The 22,003-nt window shown below is 43.7% G+C and overlaps 2 protein-coding genes and 1 long non-coding RNA gene across 3 annotated transcripts; 1 reads left to right on the top strand and 2 right to left on the bottom strand.

Annotated features, from left to right (window-relative positions):
- The first annotated feature begins 348 nt into the window (after nt 1–348).
- LOC118279214 (uncharacterized) lies at nt 349–21,994 on the top strand. The gene is made up of 10 exons (XM_050698269.1): nt 349–628; nt 10,998–11,152; nt 11,432–11,590; nt 11,863–12,096; nt 12,370–12,522; nt 19,341–19,467; nt 19,818–19,951; nt 20,143–20,254; nt 20,556–20,651; nt 20,885–21,994. Exons 1-10 carry the CDS (start codon nt 602–604, stop codon nt 20,987–20,989), a joined length of 1,302 nt encoding a protein of 433 aa, XP_050554226.1. The 5' UTR covers nt 349–601; the 3' UTR covers nt 20,990–21,994.
- On the bottom strand, nt 15,062–17,066 carry LOC118279213 (nicotinamide riboside kinase 1). The gene is made up of 4 exons (XM_035598795.2): nt 16,875–17,066; nt 16,621–16,794; nt 15,924–16,438; nt 15,062–15,781 (listed from the first exon to the last, which is right to left on the bottom strand). Exons 2-4 carry the CDS (start codon nt 16,652–16,654, stop codon nt 15,689–15,691), a joined length of 642 nt encoding a protein of 213 aa, XP_035454688.2. The 5' UTR covers nt 16,655–16,794; nt 16,875–17,066; the 3' UTR covers nt 15,062–15,688.
- Nucleotides 17,123–18,701, bottom strand: LOC126911370 (uncharacterized). The gene is made up of 2 exons (XR_007705907.1): nt 18,354–18,701; nt 17,123–17,205 (listed from the first exon to the last, which is right to left on the bottom strand). It is a non-coding gene; the product is annotated as an uncharacterized LOC126911370 (long non-coding RNA).
- Nucleotides 21,995–22,003: the final 9 nt, after the last annotated feature.

The raw sequence follows: 22,003 nt of genomic DNA, 5'->3' as shown, positions 1-22,003 counted from the left end.
ACATTGATTCATTTCCACATAAATCAGTTCCTCAATTTTGGAGTCATTTCTGTAGTAATGTGCGCGGTAACCCTGATACCGTCTATGTCAAACGCTGGATTGAGTTCAACAAACAACTTTAAATATTTTCCATCATACGTAATGACCTAAATCCTGATAGCTTATATTACTGTTAAATTAATAATATTAAACTGTTGTAAATAATTATAAAAAAGGCTCAGATTTCAAAAGAGACTCAGGTGTAAACGGTGACACTAGTTATGTAGTGACAACGCGTAGTATCAGCTCTGTATGGTGTCCACTCTCGCAGCAGTTCCAATGTCCCGTTCCCTCGCATGTCCCGCTAGCGCCAGTGCACGGAGAGCGCCCGCGCACCGCACCACGGCACCACCACCACCGCACCACGGCACCACGGCACACTCACAAACTGTCTCTGAAGCCGCCCGCGACCGCACGCCGGCGACCGTTGAAAGTTCTCCACAAATATTTTTATTTTAACCAAAACTTTTTCCTCAATTTTTCGATTGTTCGTTACTAAATGTTCCGGTGAACTGTGCGCGTCTTGTGTAGTGATCCCATTGCTTCAGTTACTGCGTGCACTATGGCGCGCTCTACTCTCATACTATTGGTAAGTGGACTATTTTATTTTAAATATTTTATACCTAAAGTTTAAATATATATTAATTAAATAAATACTTATTTCAATAAATATTGTCGCAACATCAAGCAATTACAATTTATGTGCAGTCATTTTTATTGATTATGGAAAGTCATTGGATAAAATGTGTGAGAGATTACAATAACAAATTATTTCTTCGAAAGAAATTGAATAGCATTGACCACAGTCGTTGAATGCAGGCACGGTGATGTGTGCCGGGCGGCCGGTAGAAAGCGTCGGGCGGCCGGCGAATAGTATTCGAGAGAAATTGTGCGATTACAAAAGGAACAGCGCGAATAATATCGTCGTAAACGTCTCGGCGCGGATGATACACGGAGATACTTGTACCATCGGCAAGATGTGCCTATAGCGTGTGTCTCGTCCGTACATTGTGCCCTACTTCATCAAATCTATTCCTAAAACCTTCGATCACTATAGTACCATACTTCTTGTGGCATTTACTTAGTTTCGAACAAAATTTACTATCTAATTCAAAAGCTTTTTTCAATTCGAACCAGTATTAGTAATTAAACTGATTAGCACACAGGTACTACAACAAAAAGCTTAGGTACAGCAAAAAGGTTTCGAAGTTTAAATAGTTTCCTAACATCAACCCATGACAATGTTGCCTCCAAACTTAGAAGCCTAGTGATGGAGCAATGTTCGAAGTGCTAATTGAATGCACTGATAAATCACGGCTCATGTAATAACAGTATCCCACCCAAAACATAAATGTGAAAGGCTGCCAAGTTCGATAATATTGGAATGCTTCGCCTATAAAAGAAGTGAGATCTAAATAAGTACCAAGTTCCATACACAGACCTCAGTTAAAAATGATATAACAAGTTGGCAAGTTTTCACACACTTTGTTATAAACCTACTAAACGCAATGAGTCAAGTATATAATTTTCTATTAAAACTTGCCAAGTTATATCATTTTTGACTGAGGTCTGTGTATGGAACTAAAATAGATTTTGAGTTATAGGTGGGTCGAACTTGGCCCGAAATGGTTCGTGTAATATAACCCACGGCCGGTGTGTCGGTTTTTTTGCTCGAACTTGGCGGACACACTGCCGTGTGTCTAGATCACCATATCAATGCGCCAAGTGTTCTCATTATCATTACGTAGCTCAGTATCTATTTATTTATTTAGTACATGGATGACTTACAGCTAACAAAAACTTAATAAAAAAAGGGGGCAATAGTCAACAGAAAGCCAATTACAGTATCATATCAATTACTTCTATATTAGCATGCTCTGAATGTCATTCCAACTGGTACTACGTTACGAGTGAGACCTCTGTCTTTCAAACCTCATGAAAGGACCTCATCTTTTGTTTTTCTAACCGGCTGCCGCGCAAAGTGTAGAAAGAGTAGCGTATTCGATTCCCGTATGAAGCACCTTTTTGTCTGATCCACAAATCGTTTTTTCGGGTCTGAGTGTGATGTGTATGTGAACTTGTACGTTTGTAAACGCACCCACGACACAGGAGAAATCCTAATGTGGGGCAACGTTTAACAAAAATAACGATCATCGTGATTTACCATTACATTACGTATATTGTGTCCGTTAGATCATGTTCCGAACAATATTGGCGAGATTAAGCTCATTATGAAGTCGTCGAGCAGTAAGGCAGTGGCTCGTCTCGGTCAGTGGAGCCCTACGAACGGTAAACAACATCAACGTATGTAAATCAGCTGCTCGTTTTCGAGGACGTTACCATCACACAAACAAACTTTCTCCAGCGCCCGCGACACACCGGCCGACAGACGCATCTCTCTACTCACTTCCACTTTTTGAAATGTGACACGAGAGGAAACAGGTTCAGATTGTACCGACATGCACTGCGCGACTGTTTCAACGTAATGATCATAATTATAGACTTTATGGCGAAGAAAAACATCGTGAGGAAACCTAAACTTATAATGTCTAATTATAAGTTCATAATCGGCAACCTGCTTAAGGAAGCGTAGTGATTAATGTTTAGTTTTTCTGTGTGAAAAGTAAAGAGGCTTTAGCTTAGCAGTGGACACTATAGGACACTATAGATGATGATGATGATGAAGATTGACCATACAGCGCCTGTAAAGTTCTCAGATAAACAAAGTATAACTAGTTTATAAGATGTGTTGTTAGAGTTAAGATTTGAACCTGATCATAATGATTAATAGCTACTACCATTCGAGCCCAGATAAACATAGCGGTGTAGTCTAGAGAAGAGGTCAGTGAATACCACGAAACTGGTAGATTTTGGATGAGTCAACAACAACAACATGTCCTACTATGAAGAATGTTAGAATGCGAGCGTGGCGAGACGATGCCATACCGATACGCATCCGATGTGGTCCCGTTACACTGGCACACTGGACGAGTCGCGGCGTGGAGCACGCCCGGCACGCTACAGGCATTATGCATTGTGTTGTGTTTGAACCGACGCTGGCGCTGCTCTCAAAACCCACTAAACTTGCAAGGAACATTTATTTTCATTCACAACTCGATCTACTTTATACGCTGACATTGTACCAGCCGCAGCACGCAAACTTTTTACGGCTTAATATAATAAGCCAGTAAATAATGTGGTCGCCTCGTTTCTATCACATTCCACAGAAATGGTGAATGTGGCGACCGTTCGGACGATTAACTATTCGAGTTTCAAATCGTTTATATGAGGATAACAGAAATATTTGTGGATCGACCTCTCAACAGTTGTTTGAATGGTGTCTGTGTCGTGAACTACAGACGCGGCCGCAGTATAATGACGACGGGGCTGCCCACACAGACACTCGGCTACATTTCCAGAGGATGCGACATGTCCCGTTACGCTTTCTCTGGTCGCTCATATATGGACGACTCCTAAAACGTCTTTAAAAATTGAGGTCACGCCTAAACTGAGATTAATGAGTAAAAGCTGTGCTTTTGCCTTAAATTTTTTTGTCTGTAATTAAGTGTGGCACACTCAGCAAATTAAGGGCACGTCCGCAATCAGCACGCATTGTGAATTTGCGAAACTATCTGTCGTACGCACAATGACGGCTGACTAACTACTTGTCCGAGGATGTGATAAATGGTACTAGCAGTTACCGAGTCATGAGTGTATACTAATGGTGCTAATGGTACCACTGTAACCAGAGGTCATTCCCCGTAACAGAATCTCTGCTCAGTGTTGACAAATATGTAGGTACAGCTATTTCATGTTTACTACAATTTGGACAACTTCATCCAAAATCATTTTTGTTTTATACTCGTAGCATAACTTACCTGTGTCATATATGTGACCGTTGAACTGTAAGGTATTCGTGTGACGATGTTTGAGTAAGTACATTAGTGTTTGATGTGTTGTTGCATCAGTGGGTCGTCACTCGTCATACGTGGCCATCGAGTCCACTTTCTAACAGTGTTGTGGTCAGCGATGACGTCACGAGCCCCGTTGCTGGGAGTCACGACCTTCACCCAGTGGCCGGCAGTCCGCGGGTCAACGCCTCGACCCGCGGCGCCGGCGCCGGCCGCTGCCGCATTCCTTTCCGTTCGAGCTGATTTCATCCACACTGACACAGTTTCTCATAATTATCAAGTTAATTCGTATGTTGTGCCCACGTATGGTGTGACGTCAGTTCCCTAGTTTGTGAAAGGTGTAGTTTTCTCTCAAAAAAGTTTCCACGCCGATTATGACTTTCTCTGAGATGACAACAAAATAGAGCGTGATGGACACAAAACAACAAAATGGTCGGAGCAGCGAGCCCTACCGAGTGAGCACGCGACGCCGGTACCTACTCGTGTAGCTACTGCAAGGTGGCTTACATAGCCATTGATGTGACAGCGACATCGTGAACTTGAACACTAGACGACATCTTACTTATAACTGTTGACATATCAATTTCATCTTGCAATTATTCCTGCGGCCGTCTTAAATAACTCTTGGAATATCACCTTCTTTTCCTAATTCTGTATTTATCTCTATTCTATGTAATTTCTCCTGCACTGAAACAGATTTGTCTGTAATCGTAGCTCCCATTGTATTTATTTTATACATGGAGCGACCGCTAACTGCTGTGGTTTCCTCAATCTGCCAATGGTGATCACAACGTCAGATCTATTCTCCGATTTTATGAGTTTCTATTATACCAACATCGTCGTCATTGTACTGAAAATTGACCGACAAAAAGTTCAATAAGACAAACTTTTTATTGAAATTTCGCTTTTATTCCGCACCGAGAGAAAGTACAAGTTAATGTGTTGTGTATCTGGTACAACTGCGACCACTGTCAGGCACCAGTACACTACTGCTGCAGTACACTGGAATGCATCAAAATGTAGAGAGTTACATAGTATGCGTGCTCTTGACAATATTCTGTTCGGGATCTTGATCTATCTCTGAAACTATATCGTTTATCTATAAAGTAGGAATCTATACACTTTGGAACGAGCAAATAGCTTCACTAGAGGACTGACATTACTAACATTTTATATGATACTCAAAAGTGCCTTCTTGGTCTATTTCAAATTAATGATTTTATCTTTGACTTACATTTTGAGAAAGTGCAAAGTGCGCTAGCCGTCATTATAACTAACCAGACAGAAGTAGTGTCAGTGCAAACAGCGGGCTGCATGCTCGCGTGACGTCACGCCGGCGTGTGTGCGTGTGTGTGTGAGACCGTTAGCGGAGGTGCGTCTGACCTTCACCCAGTAACGCGCGGGCGCCGGTCGCTGACCGCCGCCGCCCCGCACTGCACACTGCACAGGTTGCAGCAGGCTCTACTGAGTACTAGGGACACAGACACAGCTACTACTAATATTTACAGCAGGAGTTGTGGACAACTTAACTGGTTGCCGTGGCTTCGACTGGAAGCAGGAGTAATAACGGGGTGGTTTTAGTCAATAAGAGTCTGACAGTGTCTCTCGCCTCACCCAGTCTTTTGCCTCGGTGGGAGTAGACATTGGATGGTTTTTTCTAGCTGAAAAAAGCCGCTGATAACATGTATGACATTGTTATGTATGTAGGTACAGTTAGACGAGTCATTATAGTCTGTGGGAACATTGTGATTGTCACAAGCACTCAATTACATGTAAACACGCAATACTTAATTAGGACGTAACTATGCGATGTAAGTACAATATCTCTACATGTACTATGTATAAATAGTGAATCATGTCTGTTACTTAAAATATTCATTAAAAGGAAATAAGCGCATGTCTACGACCCGAACTAGACCTTAACGTACGTAGCGCGCGCATCAAAGAGCAATTAGACAACCACAGATTCCCATCTGCTTCAATAGGGCTAATGCCTGACCCACAGTTGTGGACAACTTAGCGTCTCACCCATCGAGACGAGTCATTGAATGATTTTCCCCTCAAAAAATCTTTGTGTGTTCACAATAAAATATTGAATAAACAAATTTTTAAGATGATAGAGTGATTCTTGAGAATGATTCAAGAGACCATTCCTATGTAGTACATAATATCATATACTTAAAATGTTTAAAACATGTTTTGTGCGCAAAGTTTGAAATACATACATTCTTCTGAGTCTTATAACTTCTACCAACTATTCAATACAAACATAATAACTCATTTCGAATCAGTAGTTCCGGATATTAGCGCGTTCAAACAAACCAGCTTCTTGTTCTGCAGCTTTACATAATTATAATGATTACATTTAGTGACATCTGTATGAGTCGAGCACAGAGTGCGGGATCCGGGTGCGGGCGGCCACGGCACGGCTCGGTCGCGCTCTGGTTGTCGCGCCGTAACGGCAACCGCCACGCATGCGCACAACCCACCTCCACTGTATACGAGTTAATGGGTGTACCAATGGAAGACATCGCACCTGTAACATGTCGGTGTAGTGTGTCACGAATGTTAGCGTTTTAGCGCACTCTAGGTGGCGCTTGTGTCGCTTATGATCCTGTTCGACTGATCAAAGTAGCTGTAATGAGCAGAATGTGCAAACGCTTTAATTTCATGTCTTATTTCTTACTGGTGCTCTTGGAAACCAGTTCGGACGTGGATTTTGCTTCTTCTAACTCAAATTATGCGTGTGGGGCGTCAAACGTTTGGCTTGCTTTAAAGTGTGTACACTGTGTACTTCGAGACTGATTTGAGTTGATTATCTCGAATTTTTAATTTTTTTACAAAATATTGTTTGCATGTATCATCAGTGTCCAGATTGACTGTCCTTGAGACATGCTCCTTCCTCTCTAATCCTTCAGTGGCTTAGTTCAGTCAGATAGGTTAAGAATTATAGGGAATAATACTTTCTTAATAATATAGAGCGGTTATTTTGTATTTACCTATATTTAATCACTTAAGCAAGTATTAAACGGAGATATAGACCGCAGTACAGCAGAAGTTTCTCAAAACATTATTAGTGAGTAAAAAATAAGACAAAAACGGTCGGCTGCCGGCCACAGCATGAAAGTGCAATTTAGTGGCGGCGCGTGGCGCGTGTCGCGGCTGTAAAAAATGTGTGTCGCAATATAATATCGAGTGATGAAACGAAAGGGAAGCATCAGTGGTCGCGCGACACCACGACACAGTCGCAGCGACTGGCGACTGATGAAAGTGATCTGTCGCGTGCTGCTGTTGCACTGGAGCGGCGTTGTAGTGGTCTGATACAAGGAGGACAAATACAAGGAGTTGCTATCTATTATACTGTAGAAAGACCATCTTAATGATTATCATGTTTATCAGCTCATTCACGTAGCTATTTGACGAATGCTGCTCATGAATATGTGCCCCTAGTATGGCTTGAAACTAGTCGAGTTCCTCGTCATTCTGTACGTAGTATACTGCAGCCTCCTTAACCACCTGCTTGTATCACCGGGCAGTACTGATGTAACACTTTGTTGCCCAACAAACGCTAATAGCACGCACCTAAACGAAACAAGCCTTGATATTCACACAAAACAGACCCCTGTGCAGGTGGACATAAGAGCCAAGATTCACCAAACTGGTAGCATAATTATAATTTGAGGTTTCCTCAACTAGTCGCCTAAAGATGACACAAATATGCGAATGTTAGTGCGAAATTGAGCCTTATATGTAAGGAGAGAGAGGCGGTAGGATGTGCAGGGTAATGATGTGGCAGTAACCGCGGGTAAGTGCGTGTGACAGTTGCGGCTCCAGCTGTCGCAAGCGCCATCTTTACAGTTACCTGCGTATGTAGGCCCCGTGTGGCCCCGCGTCGCCCTGGCCGACTGATTCCACGCTACATGCCAATAAGTCACGTCTTCCAAATACATGGTATGGTAGAGCCACTGCCTTACTCGTATTATAGTTTGGCTGAAACAAGAATGTTCGCGATGGATTCCTAAGGATTATTAAGGCACTTCAGAACTGAATGGCTTGGCGTAGTACGTATAAGCAGTACCCATTAGGAAGTGTTTATTTTTTTGACTTGGGGTTCATTTTGGCACCTAGCTTTGAAAGGTGAGAACAAAAGAGAACTTTTATCAGATCTGGTGGTATATATAATATATGACATATATACAGTCACTACAGACTTTTAATTAAACGCGATATATAGATAGATAATTATTATTATAGTACAGTTTAGTTTGACGACACCACAATAGATATGAGAATTTATGAGTGTGTGAATAAGACGGTACTTCTCACAAGTAACACGCACCAATCTAGGTAAGCTAGTCAATACAATAGAAACCCCGGTAACTCGGCTGTTGTTCAAATTAACTTGACATCTTTACCGAAGACATTGATGATAGAATAATAGCAACACAAACAATGACACTCGTATCACTTAAAAATTGTTGTAATTTTCTGGCAATTTCTTTGGAACAATAGATTTTTAGCCAATTACTTTGTTATTGGTACAAGCCCACCAAAACTACAGTAAATTATACCGTGAAAACAGTGCCATGTCCCAGAGATATAAATAAATAACTACAAGTATAGGTAATGGAGCTTGTAATGAAATCAATCAAAAGACATCATTAGAGGAAAACGAATAGTTTTCACTTCCATCGGTAAGCTTCTCTAGGAAACTAGGTGCTAGTACACTAGATACGCAGGTATGCAGGCTGTTGCATAGTAATGCAGGTCAGGCTAAGTACTGGGTGCAGGATCACCTGTGACTCCGAGTGTCGGCAGCGGCCGGTGCAGCGCGGTATGCGGGTCGCGGTACCGGTGCGTGCGTCGTGTGCTCCCTGCGGCACGCGCCGCCGTGCGCCTCTACTGGAGCGCGGGGCGACACACTGCCGCCGCCCGCTGATTGGAAGTTTGGGACTAATCTCTACAGGACTTGATGTCGTTGAGCACTCCGTCCATGCAGGATGCAGAGTTTGCTCGACTCTGCCAGGTTTTTCAGCCAGTTAAAGCCGGGTCCAGACGAGTGTAACGTGTAATGTAATCCATCGTGTAATGTAACACGAATTCTACATGTGGACGGCAGTACGAGCATTACATGTAACGCTCGCGCGGCGCTCGGGGTTGATCCATCGGCTGTCGGTTTTTCGCGCGAACACAAAGACGCAACTGAGTGGCACACAGCTTTTGAAATATTTTCGCGTTCACAATTCGCTTTGAGTTCGTGTGCCGTCCACACTGTTGATGCTAAATTACACGTAATGTTACATTACACGTTACACTCGTCTGGACCCGGCTTAACGTACCTACATTGCACTTACTATACTTTCCTTATGGGTCTCACATAAGATCTTATGTCCGAATCATCAAATTCGGACATACGATATAAGTTTTTAAACTGACATGGTCACTAACACTATTATTAGAACTTATTACGGGATATTTACCATGTTTATTATTTTTGTGATCATGGCGCTTGCAACGGTGCCGAAATATCGGAAACTCATCAAAATTTATCGGACATACGACCTTATGGGTCTCACGTCGAGATATGTTCTAGAAAACCTTGATTTGTATCTCTCTAATGTATAAACAAACCTTTCCCCCAGTTAGCATAATATTATGTTGATATTTACATAAATTAATGTGTATATGTAACGGTGGTTCTGGCCGACCTGCCGCCCGTAGGGACATTCACCCTGCGCGCCATCTGGCGGACGAAAGTGGAACACTACACTAATGTGTCTCGCTGGATACGTAAACAAACACATTGAAGGTGTATCACGGACATGATTGAGTCGAGTGTAGATAAGCTTTATAAATTGATTCACTTATTATTTTGATGTTGCAAGTGTGGATGGATGCATGGAAACTGGTCAAACTGTAACCTTCAGCTTGTACGAATTATAATTAAATTTTATGCTATGTAGGCTTCATCACTCGCGTCTTGTACAGAACAGGATAGCAACTAACTTCCTATTCATTCGGTTGTAGGAACCTAGATACTTATAATGAATGTCTTAATAGATACCTATAATCGATGCGGCCGGGTCTTGTAATAACGGTGTTACAAACATATGTACACCACTACACACTACACCTGTGCTCGAAGTAATTGTAGCCTCGTCGCAGCATCCAGGCGCAGGTACTTAAATACCTGCCAATGTATTAGATACGTGTGTATCCCTTCACCAGTACTGTAGTGCTTGTACTAAGTGTGCTTACACTGTCTGACGAGGTATTTCCAGCATGTACACTGGCACAGTGACCCAGTAGGACACTGCGACACACTTGTATGACAATACATCATTATGTCGCGCTGTCACGGCTGCCGGCTCCTAATTTGTCCGTACGTTATACCTACGTTACTTCTTGCTTTCATTGTCACACTCTTTTTGTAAATTACAGTATTAGTGTTGTAGTCTCCGCGGTGGGAACTAAGAGCGGCCTGACGCATGCGCATCATGATCATACGTCGCGGCTGTCGCGGCCCCGTTAGCGGCGCGTGGCGTGACGCGCGCGCATCAATTACGATAATGTTCACTGCGCGCACGTTTCCCACGACACCTGCGCGCATACACCGCGCATTGCCTACGCTTTAACATCAATCGTCAATTACACAGAATTATGTGTCAAAAAACATAGGCACTTAGATTTAGCAGTTAATTAAGTAGGCACTGAGTGCACTTATCTAGGTATGTTTAACTATGCCAACCGTAAGAAATGACATCCATGTTATATCTCCGTTAATCTAAAATGTAGAAGTCCACTGCCTCACAAAAACGTAGGCACCTCTTTACCTTTAGTCATCCACATCGAGCGACATCTCACCACTTGCATTCACTGGTTCCTTGCAACTCTGACAACGTCGTCGGTGCACCTAGCAGGAAGCCTGCCCGTACTGCGTCACTTGAGATATGTTTCAAGATGTCAATCCTTCGAGTGATGTGACCTGTCAACTGCCACTTCAGCATGTTTTACGCATTAGTACTAACCTGGCCCCCCGCTCCACAGTTGCTGTGTATGAGCTCGCGGCTGGCGCTGCCGGAGCCGACGCAGGCGCCCACGGAGGCCGAGCCCCGCGAGAGGGACGACGCGCTCGGAGACTCGGAGGAACCGCCGGAGGGATACTACGCCTTCGTCGAGTCGCCCAACGCAACACCGCCACGGTATGTACAATATTGTGTATGAAATATGAATATTACAAGAAGTCCTTGCGAGGCGTGGCCTGTCCTGCATGCAACCTCCATGACTCACCATAAAGTAGGCGACGCGCGGTGTGTAGGCCGATGAAAGCTGCACTCAGCACAAACTAGTCGCGCCGAATGAATGCAGAGTGGAGTAGGTCCCGATAGATACTATGTAGTGTAGGTACTATTTGGTAGGTAGGTAGTTCGTTCATCAGTAGAGAAGAAGGCTAGATAATAATGAACTTGTATTGCTTCCAGAGTGCGGCCGCCCCCGTACCGGCAGGTGACGTCATCGTGCCCGGAGGCGGAGTCCAACAAGCCGCACGTGTCCGCCAGCAACCTGTGCGGGGACCTCAACCGCGGCCTCATCCCCAGGAACCCCATGGGGCAGAACCCTAACGGGGAGCCCTACCCCTTGTGAGACATTCTTTTTTAATAGATATTTAATAGGTAGTAGTGTAGGGCGGTGTTTGTCCATCAACTTCCTAGTGGTAAGAGATGATGCGACCGATAGAGTGCGCCTGCCCTGAAACCTATAGGTATAGTCACTCGAGACTTGAAGACACGCAGCTTATACTCTCTTGAAACAAAGACTTCTTTCAGATACAGAGGTTTGGTTTGCTATAAAACGTATTGAAGATGATCGATAGGTAATCGTGCACTGCTAATGTAGTATGTGGTGTCCCCAGCGAGCTGCTCCGCAACCACACGCTGCGGTTCCTGTCGCGCACGCTGCCCGTGCTGCGCGCGGACGACACGCTGCCCCGCGTGGCGCACCTGCCCAACAGCCCCGCGGGCCCCGCCGCCCCGGGCCCCGCCAGCCCCGCGGGGCCCAGCTACCCCGCCGCCGCCGCGGGCCCCAGCTACCCCGCCCCCACTCACGCGCCTGAGGCCCACGCCGTGCCCGACTTGCAGCACAACCGGTAAATACTACTGCTACTAGATGCTGATGTAAAACTATTATCGTATCGCTGTACTGCCAATTAAATTTCTGTCAATTTTGAAAACCTTTATGTTAAAATAAATGATTTTTATGAAATAAAAGTTAAGCAGTCGGATCAATACCACTCATGTGCACTAGATAAACCTGAGGAGCCTTACCTATCTAGTTGCAATAATCCAAATTATGAATACCTATTTAAATATCGATTACAATTAAGTTCGTCCGAGTACATAAGCAATTATTCCTTCCCCAGACTAGAGGAGCGCAGCAAGCGGTCGCTGGAGTCCCCGCTAGAGTCGGTCGACGACAGTGTACCGTCGCACGCGCTGCGCGCCGAGCACCGCGGCGCGGACGCGGACGGCGACACGCCGCGCGAGAGTCGCAAGTTCTGCGACAACGGCGGGGTGTGAGTACCCACTCCCACTACTATACAAGTACTTCTTTATGGTGTACTAGTGAACTGATCACCCGATGGTAACTAATCAGCGCCGCCCTGACACCCGCAGTACTCGAGGAATTAAAAGTGCGCAGCCGTGCCTTTTGGAGATTGGGGGATGGAAGCACAGAACATATAAAGAGAGTAGAAATGAAATAGTTCCTGATTTGTATCAGAACGCGTGTCGCCGTTTCTCCCACCCTTTAATTTCACTACAAGCAAGAGACCAATGTCTGAGCGGATTACCCCCACAAATAAATAACACACATTTAAATCTCGAATTTGCTATTGGTTGTCACACAAACGCAATGACTGCATTTGACGTACACTCTAACACGCATAAAAACTCATGTATGCTAGGGCGAGACAAAGGTCGATTGTTGATATCGATAAAATTTAAGTAATCTTGTTTTTGTTTTACAAGTATTGTTGAATATTGTGAAATTGTATTCATGCGAAATAGAAACCAAGTAATAAAAGTAAAATAAATAAAAAATACATAACTGAATTTTAAAACCAATTTTATTACTCAATAAGTTAAAAATCAGTAAAAAATAAATAAATCATAGGCACTTTTGAACGTCAAAGCAAATATAATAATATTAATAACGTCTGTCTGTCGGTCAGCCCTCTAGTGAAGCTATTTGCTCGTTCCAAAGTGTAGATTCCTATGGAGAAGATCGAAGATCTGTTCGTTCGATCTTTTTCAATTAGATTCACAATACAATTCTTGATAACATTGCTTTTCTTTGCATCGATTGCTTGAACTATGTGAGAACAATGTAAAACTAATATTCAGTCAAAGCGATAGAAAAAAACCTTAAGAACAACAAAATTAATACAGTCTGGAGCTGACCAGTCCCAGTTGACAGCGCTCGTTCACCAACATGACACGTACACCAGCACCGTCCAACTCAACCATGTTGCAGGGAATCGAACGATCCAATGCCCGTGCCACCGCCAGTGAGACCTTTGAGTGAGCATGACAACTCTAAGCTGACACAAATGCATTCTACTAGTCTAATTTAGCTAATTACAGGGCTCTCACATTTACAATAATCTGTATAAAGTACAGAACACATTGAAATAACATGGTTATATTATTTCATTTTTTAAATTTACGAAAGATGATATTTTAAATATCGCCATTTTTAGACAAAAAAACTGATTTAAAGAGACTAATTTAAAATTTTCTAAAATAAAATCAGTTTACTTACTGAATTACACATTGCGATATTGTGCGGATAAACGCCTAATTTTAAGTTTCTTTTCCCTGACTTTGTTATTATGTAATTATCAACATCGAAATGTTGCGAACGAAATATGCTACATTTAGTAGGAATCCAGGAGCCCATAGTACAGGTTTTCCTAGTTTGGGTTCCTGAATCCCACCACTTGTCATTTCAATTGTTTTAAACCTGGTCGTGTAACTTGCTACATAATTTATTATACTATTAATTATTATATAAGCTTAGTTTTTAAGACCAATGTCTGTATAAATATGGTGGAGATAAAAATATACGCAGTTTCTAATCTGTGTGGTGGAACTTGAAAAAAAAAATTAATTCTACCAGTTGTGTCAATCCACAATTTTGTTACACCTGGATCTGTTGGAAACCTAAAACATAATATTAAAATAAATCATATGTCACATTCTATAAAAAAATAAAAACATAAAACTCACTCAAAATCTATATTACTAATTAGTCGTAATAAATAATACTTATTATTTAAATTATAAAGTGTGCTATTGATTATAATAGACTGTATCATAGTAACAATCGACATTGATTACAAATTTGCCCAACACTATCGATGTCATAGATTTTGTGGAAATGAGCTTTTGTTTCGGTACTCGGGACTCTCGCAATGGACGTCATACATTGCGCGATTGCTCACGTAGTGCAAGATTGTACTCATCTATCGCAAGCAATGTATTACTATTAGTCTGCTTGCGATTATATCGTTTTTTCTATAAATTTCATAATACTAATGTTATAATTACAAATATACACACGTATTTTTATGTTTTTTGACTTACCGGTGAAAAGAAATTCCTTCTCGTGCTATGCTACACACCTGGTTTCTTTTCCGACACGTTATAATAGCGCAAGACGGCATAATATAATATTTTTGCGGAGATACGTACGCTGTCAAAACATGACAGCGATTGCTAGCCGGTAAGTATGGACATTTGAGCGTTATGACAGCGCGCAGTACGCCGGCTCGCACCCTCGGCACGCGTGGCCCGCCCACAAGGCCAATCCAGTCTCTTTCTTTTATCCATGGATGGAAAGATTCGGTCTCCGATATACGCACGGCGAAACATCGCAATCGTTGCGTCGCGCCGGCTCTCTGTGAAGCCATGATCTCCCACGTAAATGTATTCTTAAACCTGCTTAAACCAAACTTATTCCTGGCGTGTGTAGTACAAGAGACTCCGCTGTATAACATCAGTCGATCCCTCGCGGTTTCTTACCAATTAACCTAAAACTCAATTGAAACGCAGTTTACATGATCAAAATTTATTGAAACTGAATAAGTTAACAATACTTATAGTACGGCGGACACTCGTCCCTGCGCGACATTCACAACATCCACTAAGTAAGGCGCATTCACACGACCGGTACACTATGCTTACTTTACAACATGATTTCTCTACAGCTCGTGTGAACGCGCCCTAACATTATATTATTTAATACATCTCTGAATAAAATATACATCTTATAGACCGATTACTTGACGGCAACACTTGGCATATAGTTGTCTCGCTCAGAAGCATGTGTATAGTATAGCGCTATCTCACTCTAAAGTAACGTGTGATTGGCCGGAGTGCGCGAGCTGTGTAAGGCTACTTGCGGTGTATTGTGTAAAATGTGTACAAAAATACATTGACATTCACTTTACTGGTTACATGCAAACTATATAGTAGGGCGAGTGCCCACGTAATTAATTCTACACCTTGTGCTAGTGTGATACGTTTGATATTTGCTTGATGCCACGCGGCAGACGCAGCGGTTGGAAGCAGTTGTAGTATAGTGACGTTACAGTCTCTGAGGTAGAAGGTATCAGCGGACATTGTCTGTACATGTGTGGGTTACTCCTTATGTCTAAGCTTGTAGTACCGCGGTAGTGACTACGCGGCGAGGCGGCGGATGTCGTCCATGACGGTCTCGTGCACGCTGCCGTACGTGCCGTCCAGGAACTTCACGCGGACGTCCTTCTCCACCTGCAAGTACACACATATATTGTCATGCCACGTGGTGGGTGCTGTTGAAACTTGCTTATAGATAGATGTGTTCAGTAGTTATCGCAACCAAAGAGATAGAGGAGATTTAGTCACATTAGATTAGACAAAGTGCGTGCAGTACCTCGGCCCTGTACTTGATGTGCTCGGGCCAGACGCAGAGCTCGAAGTAGCCGGGCACGTCGGGCGGGTCGTACAGGCGGTACAGGCGGCGCCGCAGGCACTCCTCGTACTCCAGCACGAAGTAGTAGCGCAGGTCGCACAGCTCCATCAGCGGGGGGTGGTTCAGGACCGTCAGCCCCTCCAGGACCAGGAACTGCTTGCCCGGCAGGCTGAAGGGCTCGGCGGGCGGGGGCCCGGGCAGGGGGCCCAGGCCGTCGCGGGACTCGTTGGGGACCCGCGCCGGGTCCACGGTGCGGTCCCCGCGCATGATGGCGTGGATGTCGTCCATCATGCGGTCCATGTCGAGCGCGGACAGGATGTCGTAGTTGTTGTGCTTCAGCTCGGGGATGTAGGTGTGGCGCGGCGAGTCGTCCGGCAGGAAGTACGCGTCCTGGTGGACCACCACCGTCGGGGACACGCCCGCGCGGAGCCGACCCGCCAGGGACGTCTTACCGCCGCACGTCACTCCGCCTATACCTGCGACACGGACACCACATTTCGAAATTATAATATTTGAAGTTAAATACAGACAGCTACTATGTAGGCTAAAAGTGTATGGACAGTTGAAATGCACATAATCGATCATTCAGTTACATAGTGACATTATCAGAGGAATACAATGAGTATCCAGTAGCAAAGAGTACAGTAAGGTACCATACCTATGACGACCCAGTTGCTGCGGTCGAGCCCCATGTTGGAGTATGTGTCTCAGAGATGCGGATGTAGATGGTACAGAGTGAAGAGCATGAGTCCCCCCACGAACAGGACGCCCCACGCCACGCACGCCACCAGCAACCACTGCGGGTCCGGGACCAGGCCGTACAACCACGACTCTGGAACATTACACGCTCACTCACTACTCCATCACATAGTATATAGTACTCGGTAGTTGCATGGTAGTGTTGGTACTCACCGTCGTCAATGAACGGGTACGAGTTGACCCACAAACAGAGCACTACAAACACAGCACTGGTTGTCACCAGGACCAGCTTGCCAATCACCGCATCAGGTATGTCCATATATACGCATCACTTTATATGAATTTCAATCTTATGCAACAACCAATACAGCATAGATTAGTCTGCTTGATTAGTTTCTTGATTCCGTTATGTTTAGCTGCAGAATAGTTCCTTCTCGAAGTCCTCGAAGGTCTCTCCCTCGGGGAACAGTATGGACTTGTGTTCGTCTGGTTTCACTTCTTCTTTGTCTGCGAGCGGCTTGCGGCGGACGGCGCGCTCCACGATCTGTACACACAGACACACTCACTATATGTATTACTATACCCTACCAGACTGCTAACTATATCTTGAGTATATCTCCGGCAGACAATGCGGCCACATTAACTACCCATTAGAATGAACATTGTTGTTGTGCATGGCATTACATCGAAGTAATTATGAGAACATTATTTAAACACGATTTAATACTTTTTAATGACTTCAGACACAATAGCTTTTTGATATTCAAGATTCTGTTAATGGTGTTTGTTTTATGAATATGAACTATTTCAGTAGATTGATTGAAATTCTTGAATAATTACCAAGAAAAAACATTGTTTCGGAAGGTATCATAGTCATGTAAACCAGTGTACATTATGTATTTACAATGTGGGGCACATTAATATGTGCCATTAGGCAGACAGAGAGAGATGACTGGACGAAATGTAAAGATAAACAAGACTAATAAATTAATGAATAAATATTATGTTATCTAAAGTGTAGAGCAAACAGCAAGTTGTGAACCTCTCCAATGTCACACCCAGTCAGTGTAAACACGGGTTTATGTTACATCATTGTAGTTACTGTGTTACAGATGTTCTCAAACACATTGCTTTGGCTTCTAGTTATTACATATTCAGTCCCCGTCAGTCAGTGGTGTCTTTTCTATTAAAATATATTTCAATATTCATGAACATGTTGAACATTTCGTGCTCACTAAAATAGTTACTGAACAAGTAAAATAGCACAATGAAGTTATTCAACAGACAATGTAGAGGTTGTTGTCCCACTGCAGACCGTCTGTACTTGCAACTAATTATAGGATCCTGATACATAGCACACACTAATAATAGCCACACACATTAACAAGTTGGCTTAATACTTTCACACATGCACACAATGACACTACCTATGTGTTGCTATCTAATCAAAGTGATGCATCACTTGAGACTAGAGAGTGGGACATACAGTGTGACACTATGTGTCACTGTTTGTATAAATAATACAACCTACTCCTACTGCTACATGCACAGCACTTGTTACTTGGACTGTTGTTAGAGAATGTTCTAGCAAATTCTATGCAAGTACAACAAGATCAGAATAACACCACATGCCAACACAGTGTGTGATGAAATATCTCAGTCCCTGGCGGTACAGTGCACACACTGACATACCTTGTCGGCCAGGCTCGGGTCGGCGGCGCGCGTCGACAGCTTCAGCAGCTTGTCGATGTTCTCCGCGGACAGCTGCTGCTTGGACTTGGCCGGCTCCCGCGGCTTCTTGCTCTTACTCTTGTACAAGTGGCGGTGGTCTGCAACACGCAACCTCTGTCAGTGACGCACAGCCGAGCTCTAATTAATGTGTCGTATTATGTAAGTGAGTGCGACACTACTACACGACGTAAGTAATAAAATGACAATAAACCGGCGCGTCTAATCGCAGCAATAACCGTAATAAAGACGTGAGCGTCGACAAGTGCAGTGACGTAACGTCGATACGAATATCAAGAGTAACTCCAACGTTTCTACCAACCTTGACCCCCGTGTCGCGGCCGCGTTTTACGAGATCCGCGCTTCGCCTCGCCGCTGTCTACAACAACCAAACAACCACTTCGTAATCAATTCAAACACATTTCAAGCACAAATTAATATTCTGCGTATTTGCTTCATATTCACCTTCTTGGTCGACGAGTTCCAGAGCCTGTCGCACTAATGCAGAAGACATTTTAGTACAACAATGCGTAGAGAAAACATTTATGTGCAATTTACACGAAAATACAATTCTAACCTACAAAATAAATAACTAGGAGACGTCAAGTCAACGTGCCAGATGGTGAAACGTCAACTGTCAACCAGTGAGTGATGATACGTCAATGTCAAGTACGTTTCGTTACACTTGTAGCGGTTGGAGATTTTATTTATACCACGATGTTGGACAAAATGCACCGACCCATCTAATGGTTACTGGTTACCATACCGTATAGTAGCCTATGAACACTCGCAACACTGGGAATATTATGTAAGCCTTGCCGACCCTTAGAAAACCAGATTATTAGATTATATTATTCACTTGTAAATGAGAAAATTAAACCTGATCAAAGTTTGAAAGTATCTAATACAAAATAGTGAAAAAAAAAACTTAAAATATTTTTGTTTTCCTAGGTTCTGTATGCTGTACCGAGCCATCAACGGCGATAGCGATTCAAGTACAGGCGTCGAACGTCGCGAAGATCCTGGACCACAACCTCACGGCGCGGGAGCACCTCACGGACCACACCACAGATATGAGGTAAGCAGCAGTGTATACATTTCAATTACCTAATTAATTAATGCTATATTTTTTTTTTTGCAAATAAGTTCATCGTAAGCGCAGTCTTGATCGTCATAATTATGAATTGCTGCCTCCTGCCAGTGAGAGCTTCGGTCGCGTTTTCGTCGGATAAAAAGTGGCCTATGTATTATTCTAAACCATATTCTACCAATGTTTCAAACAATCCCATCACTTCAGGGGTTTTAGTATACAAACTTTTGCATTTATAATATTAGTAGGTACTAGCCAAGTTTATAACTCAATACTTATAGAAATTGTAAGTAAGTAATCCCAACCCAAGCTCTAATTTTGGTGCATGTATGTGGCAGGGTCCCCCGACTCCGTGCCCGGCTCGCGTGGAGTACGCCACGCCGGTGTTCGCGCGGAACTACCAGGGCGTGTGGCGCTACGTGGTGCAGATACCCTACGAGGGATACTTCACGCAAACTGTCGAAGTCACCAGGTAAGACCACCTCTCTTGTGGCGCATATCTTTAGGCTACCTTCATTCACGAGCGCACCAATGCACAGGATTGGTTGCTTAGCAAGTGAGTCGCGTGACATACATACCTAATTACTTAATAGTGAGAAGTGGGTGTCCCACTATCTATGTTACCCCTTCCAAGGCAATGTATGTAACGGCGGTCGTGTGCAGGTGCATGCAGTCCCGCTGCCACTACCTGGACGGCGGCTGCCTGAGCTCGCCGCGCTGGGTGTCGCTGCTCGTGGCCGAGCTGCACTACCCGCCCGCGCAGAACAAGCAGCAGGTAACTAGCTACTGGCTTTTTTGGATGAACCTTCAAAGAAAACCCTTGGTTTTTGGGGAAACACTAGGGATTCTTACAGTAAAACCATCCCGGTTGTATCCTTTCTGTATCTATCTTCATCTGTAAGGAGCACTCGGGTCTCTGAATGGACCAGCTCTTGAGGAAAGTGGAACCTATTACCTTATCTGTTATCTCTTATTTCAATGATACGTTCTGATTCGTGTCGTTGTGGGATCCAGGACTGGTATCAATACGTTATTAGTGTAAGAAGTTGCGGTTGATCAAGTTTCGTTGTGTGCAGGAGTACGACCAGTACGGACAGTACACGCGGACGGAGGCGGACTCCACCGACAAGCCACAACACTGCGACGGACACGACGACATGGGGTGCTACCAGGTACATACACGAATATTCTATATTACTAACTACATATATATGCATAGACTGGGATCCCTGTTGGATCCTCAGTTCCGTGTTCTATCATCATCATTATCAGCCACAAGACGACAAGACGTCCACTGCTAAACATAGGCTTCTGTATTGGTAGAACTGCTCTATATCCAAGCTACCTTGGATCATCCATATATAGGACGGTCCTGCCTATAATATACGTATGTGTGGTGTCGCAGGTGCGGCTGTACTACGACTGGTTCCTGGTGCCCGGCTCCTGCAAGTGCTGGCGGCCCGACTACTTCGCCAGATACGTGCGCCGCCGGCAGAACAGCGAACTCTAGACACACACACACACACACACGTAGCTATTGGACAAACACACACACTGTACATCCCGCTGTAGATACACACGTGTACCAGTTACTTGGTTCATGCTCCGGCAATCACTGATCACAAACTATTGTCCCTCTGAAGTGTACCCTATACATGCCACCGTGTCGACACAGCCTGCATATGTTTATATATAGATATGTACGTAATACTGGTGCTACCGCTACTGATCGTTGTGACATTAAGACTGGATCTATGTATTGTAATATTTTATTTATTATTAAATAGCCTTAGGGCCTTAGTAGGTATGTTCGTACCAAAATATTATAGAGGACGGCGGGAGAGATCTCTATCGACTTAGACTATACACTGAATGCTCAGTGCGAGCTTTTCACCGAATCAAAAATAATGCAACTTAGTTTTACGTTAACGCTATCAACACGTTTATGACGTTCGGCGCTCTGATTGGTCAGCTCCAACATAAGCAACCAATTAGAGGACTGGACGCAGTAACGCGTCGATCGCGTTAACGTAAAACATGACGTAGGTAAATACGAATAGATGAAAAGAGTCGCACTGAACACTCGGTACCTAGCGAGTAGGACAGCGACATACCCGGGCACACGAGTGACGTCACGATGTGTGTTGCATTTACTCAGCAATATGTCGCTGGACACAAGTTGTATTGTAGTACATAATACTCGTCGTACCGCACCCTGCATACAGGACGTTAAGTATTGTTATATGTTAGCAAGTAAGGAGCTCAAACTGCATTTATATAGCTGTAGTAGTTAGTACGTATGTATGTATCACACACACAACCATGCCTTCTTCTACTCCGTCGCGTGCTGCGGACCGTAGCGTCGCGTCTATGTGTATACGTGTCTACTTCCACAGTACAAGTAGAAAGTTTAAGGAAGCATGGTTCTCCTAGTAGTCGTATTGTTAATTGTACTTGTAGTTGTAAGTTGTCTAGTACTAAGTATATTACAATAAAGCACTTGATTTACATGTTACATGTAGTT

This window comes from Spodoptera frugiperda, chromosome 14 (assembly GCF_023101765.2).
Source record: "Spodoptera frugiperda isolate SF20-4 chromosome 14, AGI-APGP_CSIRO_Sfru_2.0, whole genome shotgun sequence".
Classification (NCBI taxonomy): Eukaryota; Metazoa; Arthropoda; class Insecta; order Lepidoptera; family Noctuidae; genus Spodoptera; species Spodoptera frugiperda.
The sequence above is the reverse complement of the archived record's forward strand: the minus strand, read 5'-3'. Positions and strand labels throughout refer to the sequence as shown.

Coding starts and splice junctions, on each gene's coding strand:
- LOC118279214 (XM_050698269.1), top strand. CDS start 602: ATGGCGCGCTCTACTCTCATACTATTG. Junction 12,097..12,369: donor CCCGACTTGCAGCACAACCG/GTAAATACTACT, acceptor TTCCTTCCCCAG/ACTAGAGGAGCGCAGCAAGC. Junction 19,952..20,142: donor CAAACTGTCGAAGTCACCAG/GTAAGACCACCT, acceptor GGTCGTGTGCAG/GTGCATGCAGTCCCGCTGCC.
- LOC118279213 (XM_035598795.2), bottom strand. CDS start 16,654: ATGGGGCTCGACCGCAGCAACTGGGTCGTCATAG. Junction 16,439..16,620: donor CAGCAACTGGGTCGTCATAG/GTATGGTACCTT, acceptor TCCGTGTCGCAG/GTATAGGCGGAGTGACGTGC. Junction 15,782..15,923: donor ACATCAAGTACAGGGCCGAG/GTACTGCACGCA, acceptor GTGTACTTGCAG/GTGGAGAAGGACGTCCGCGT.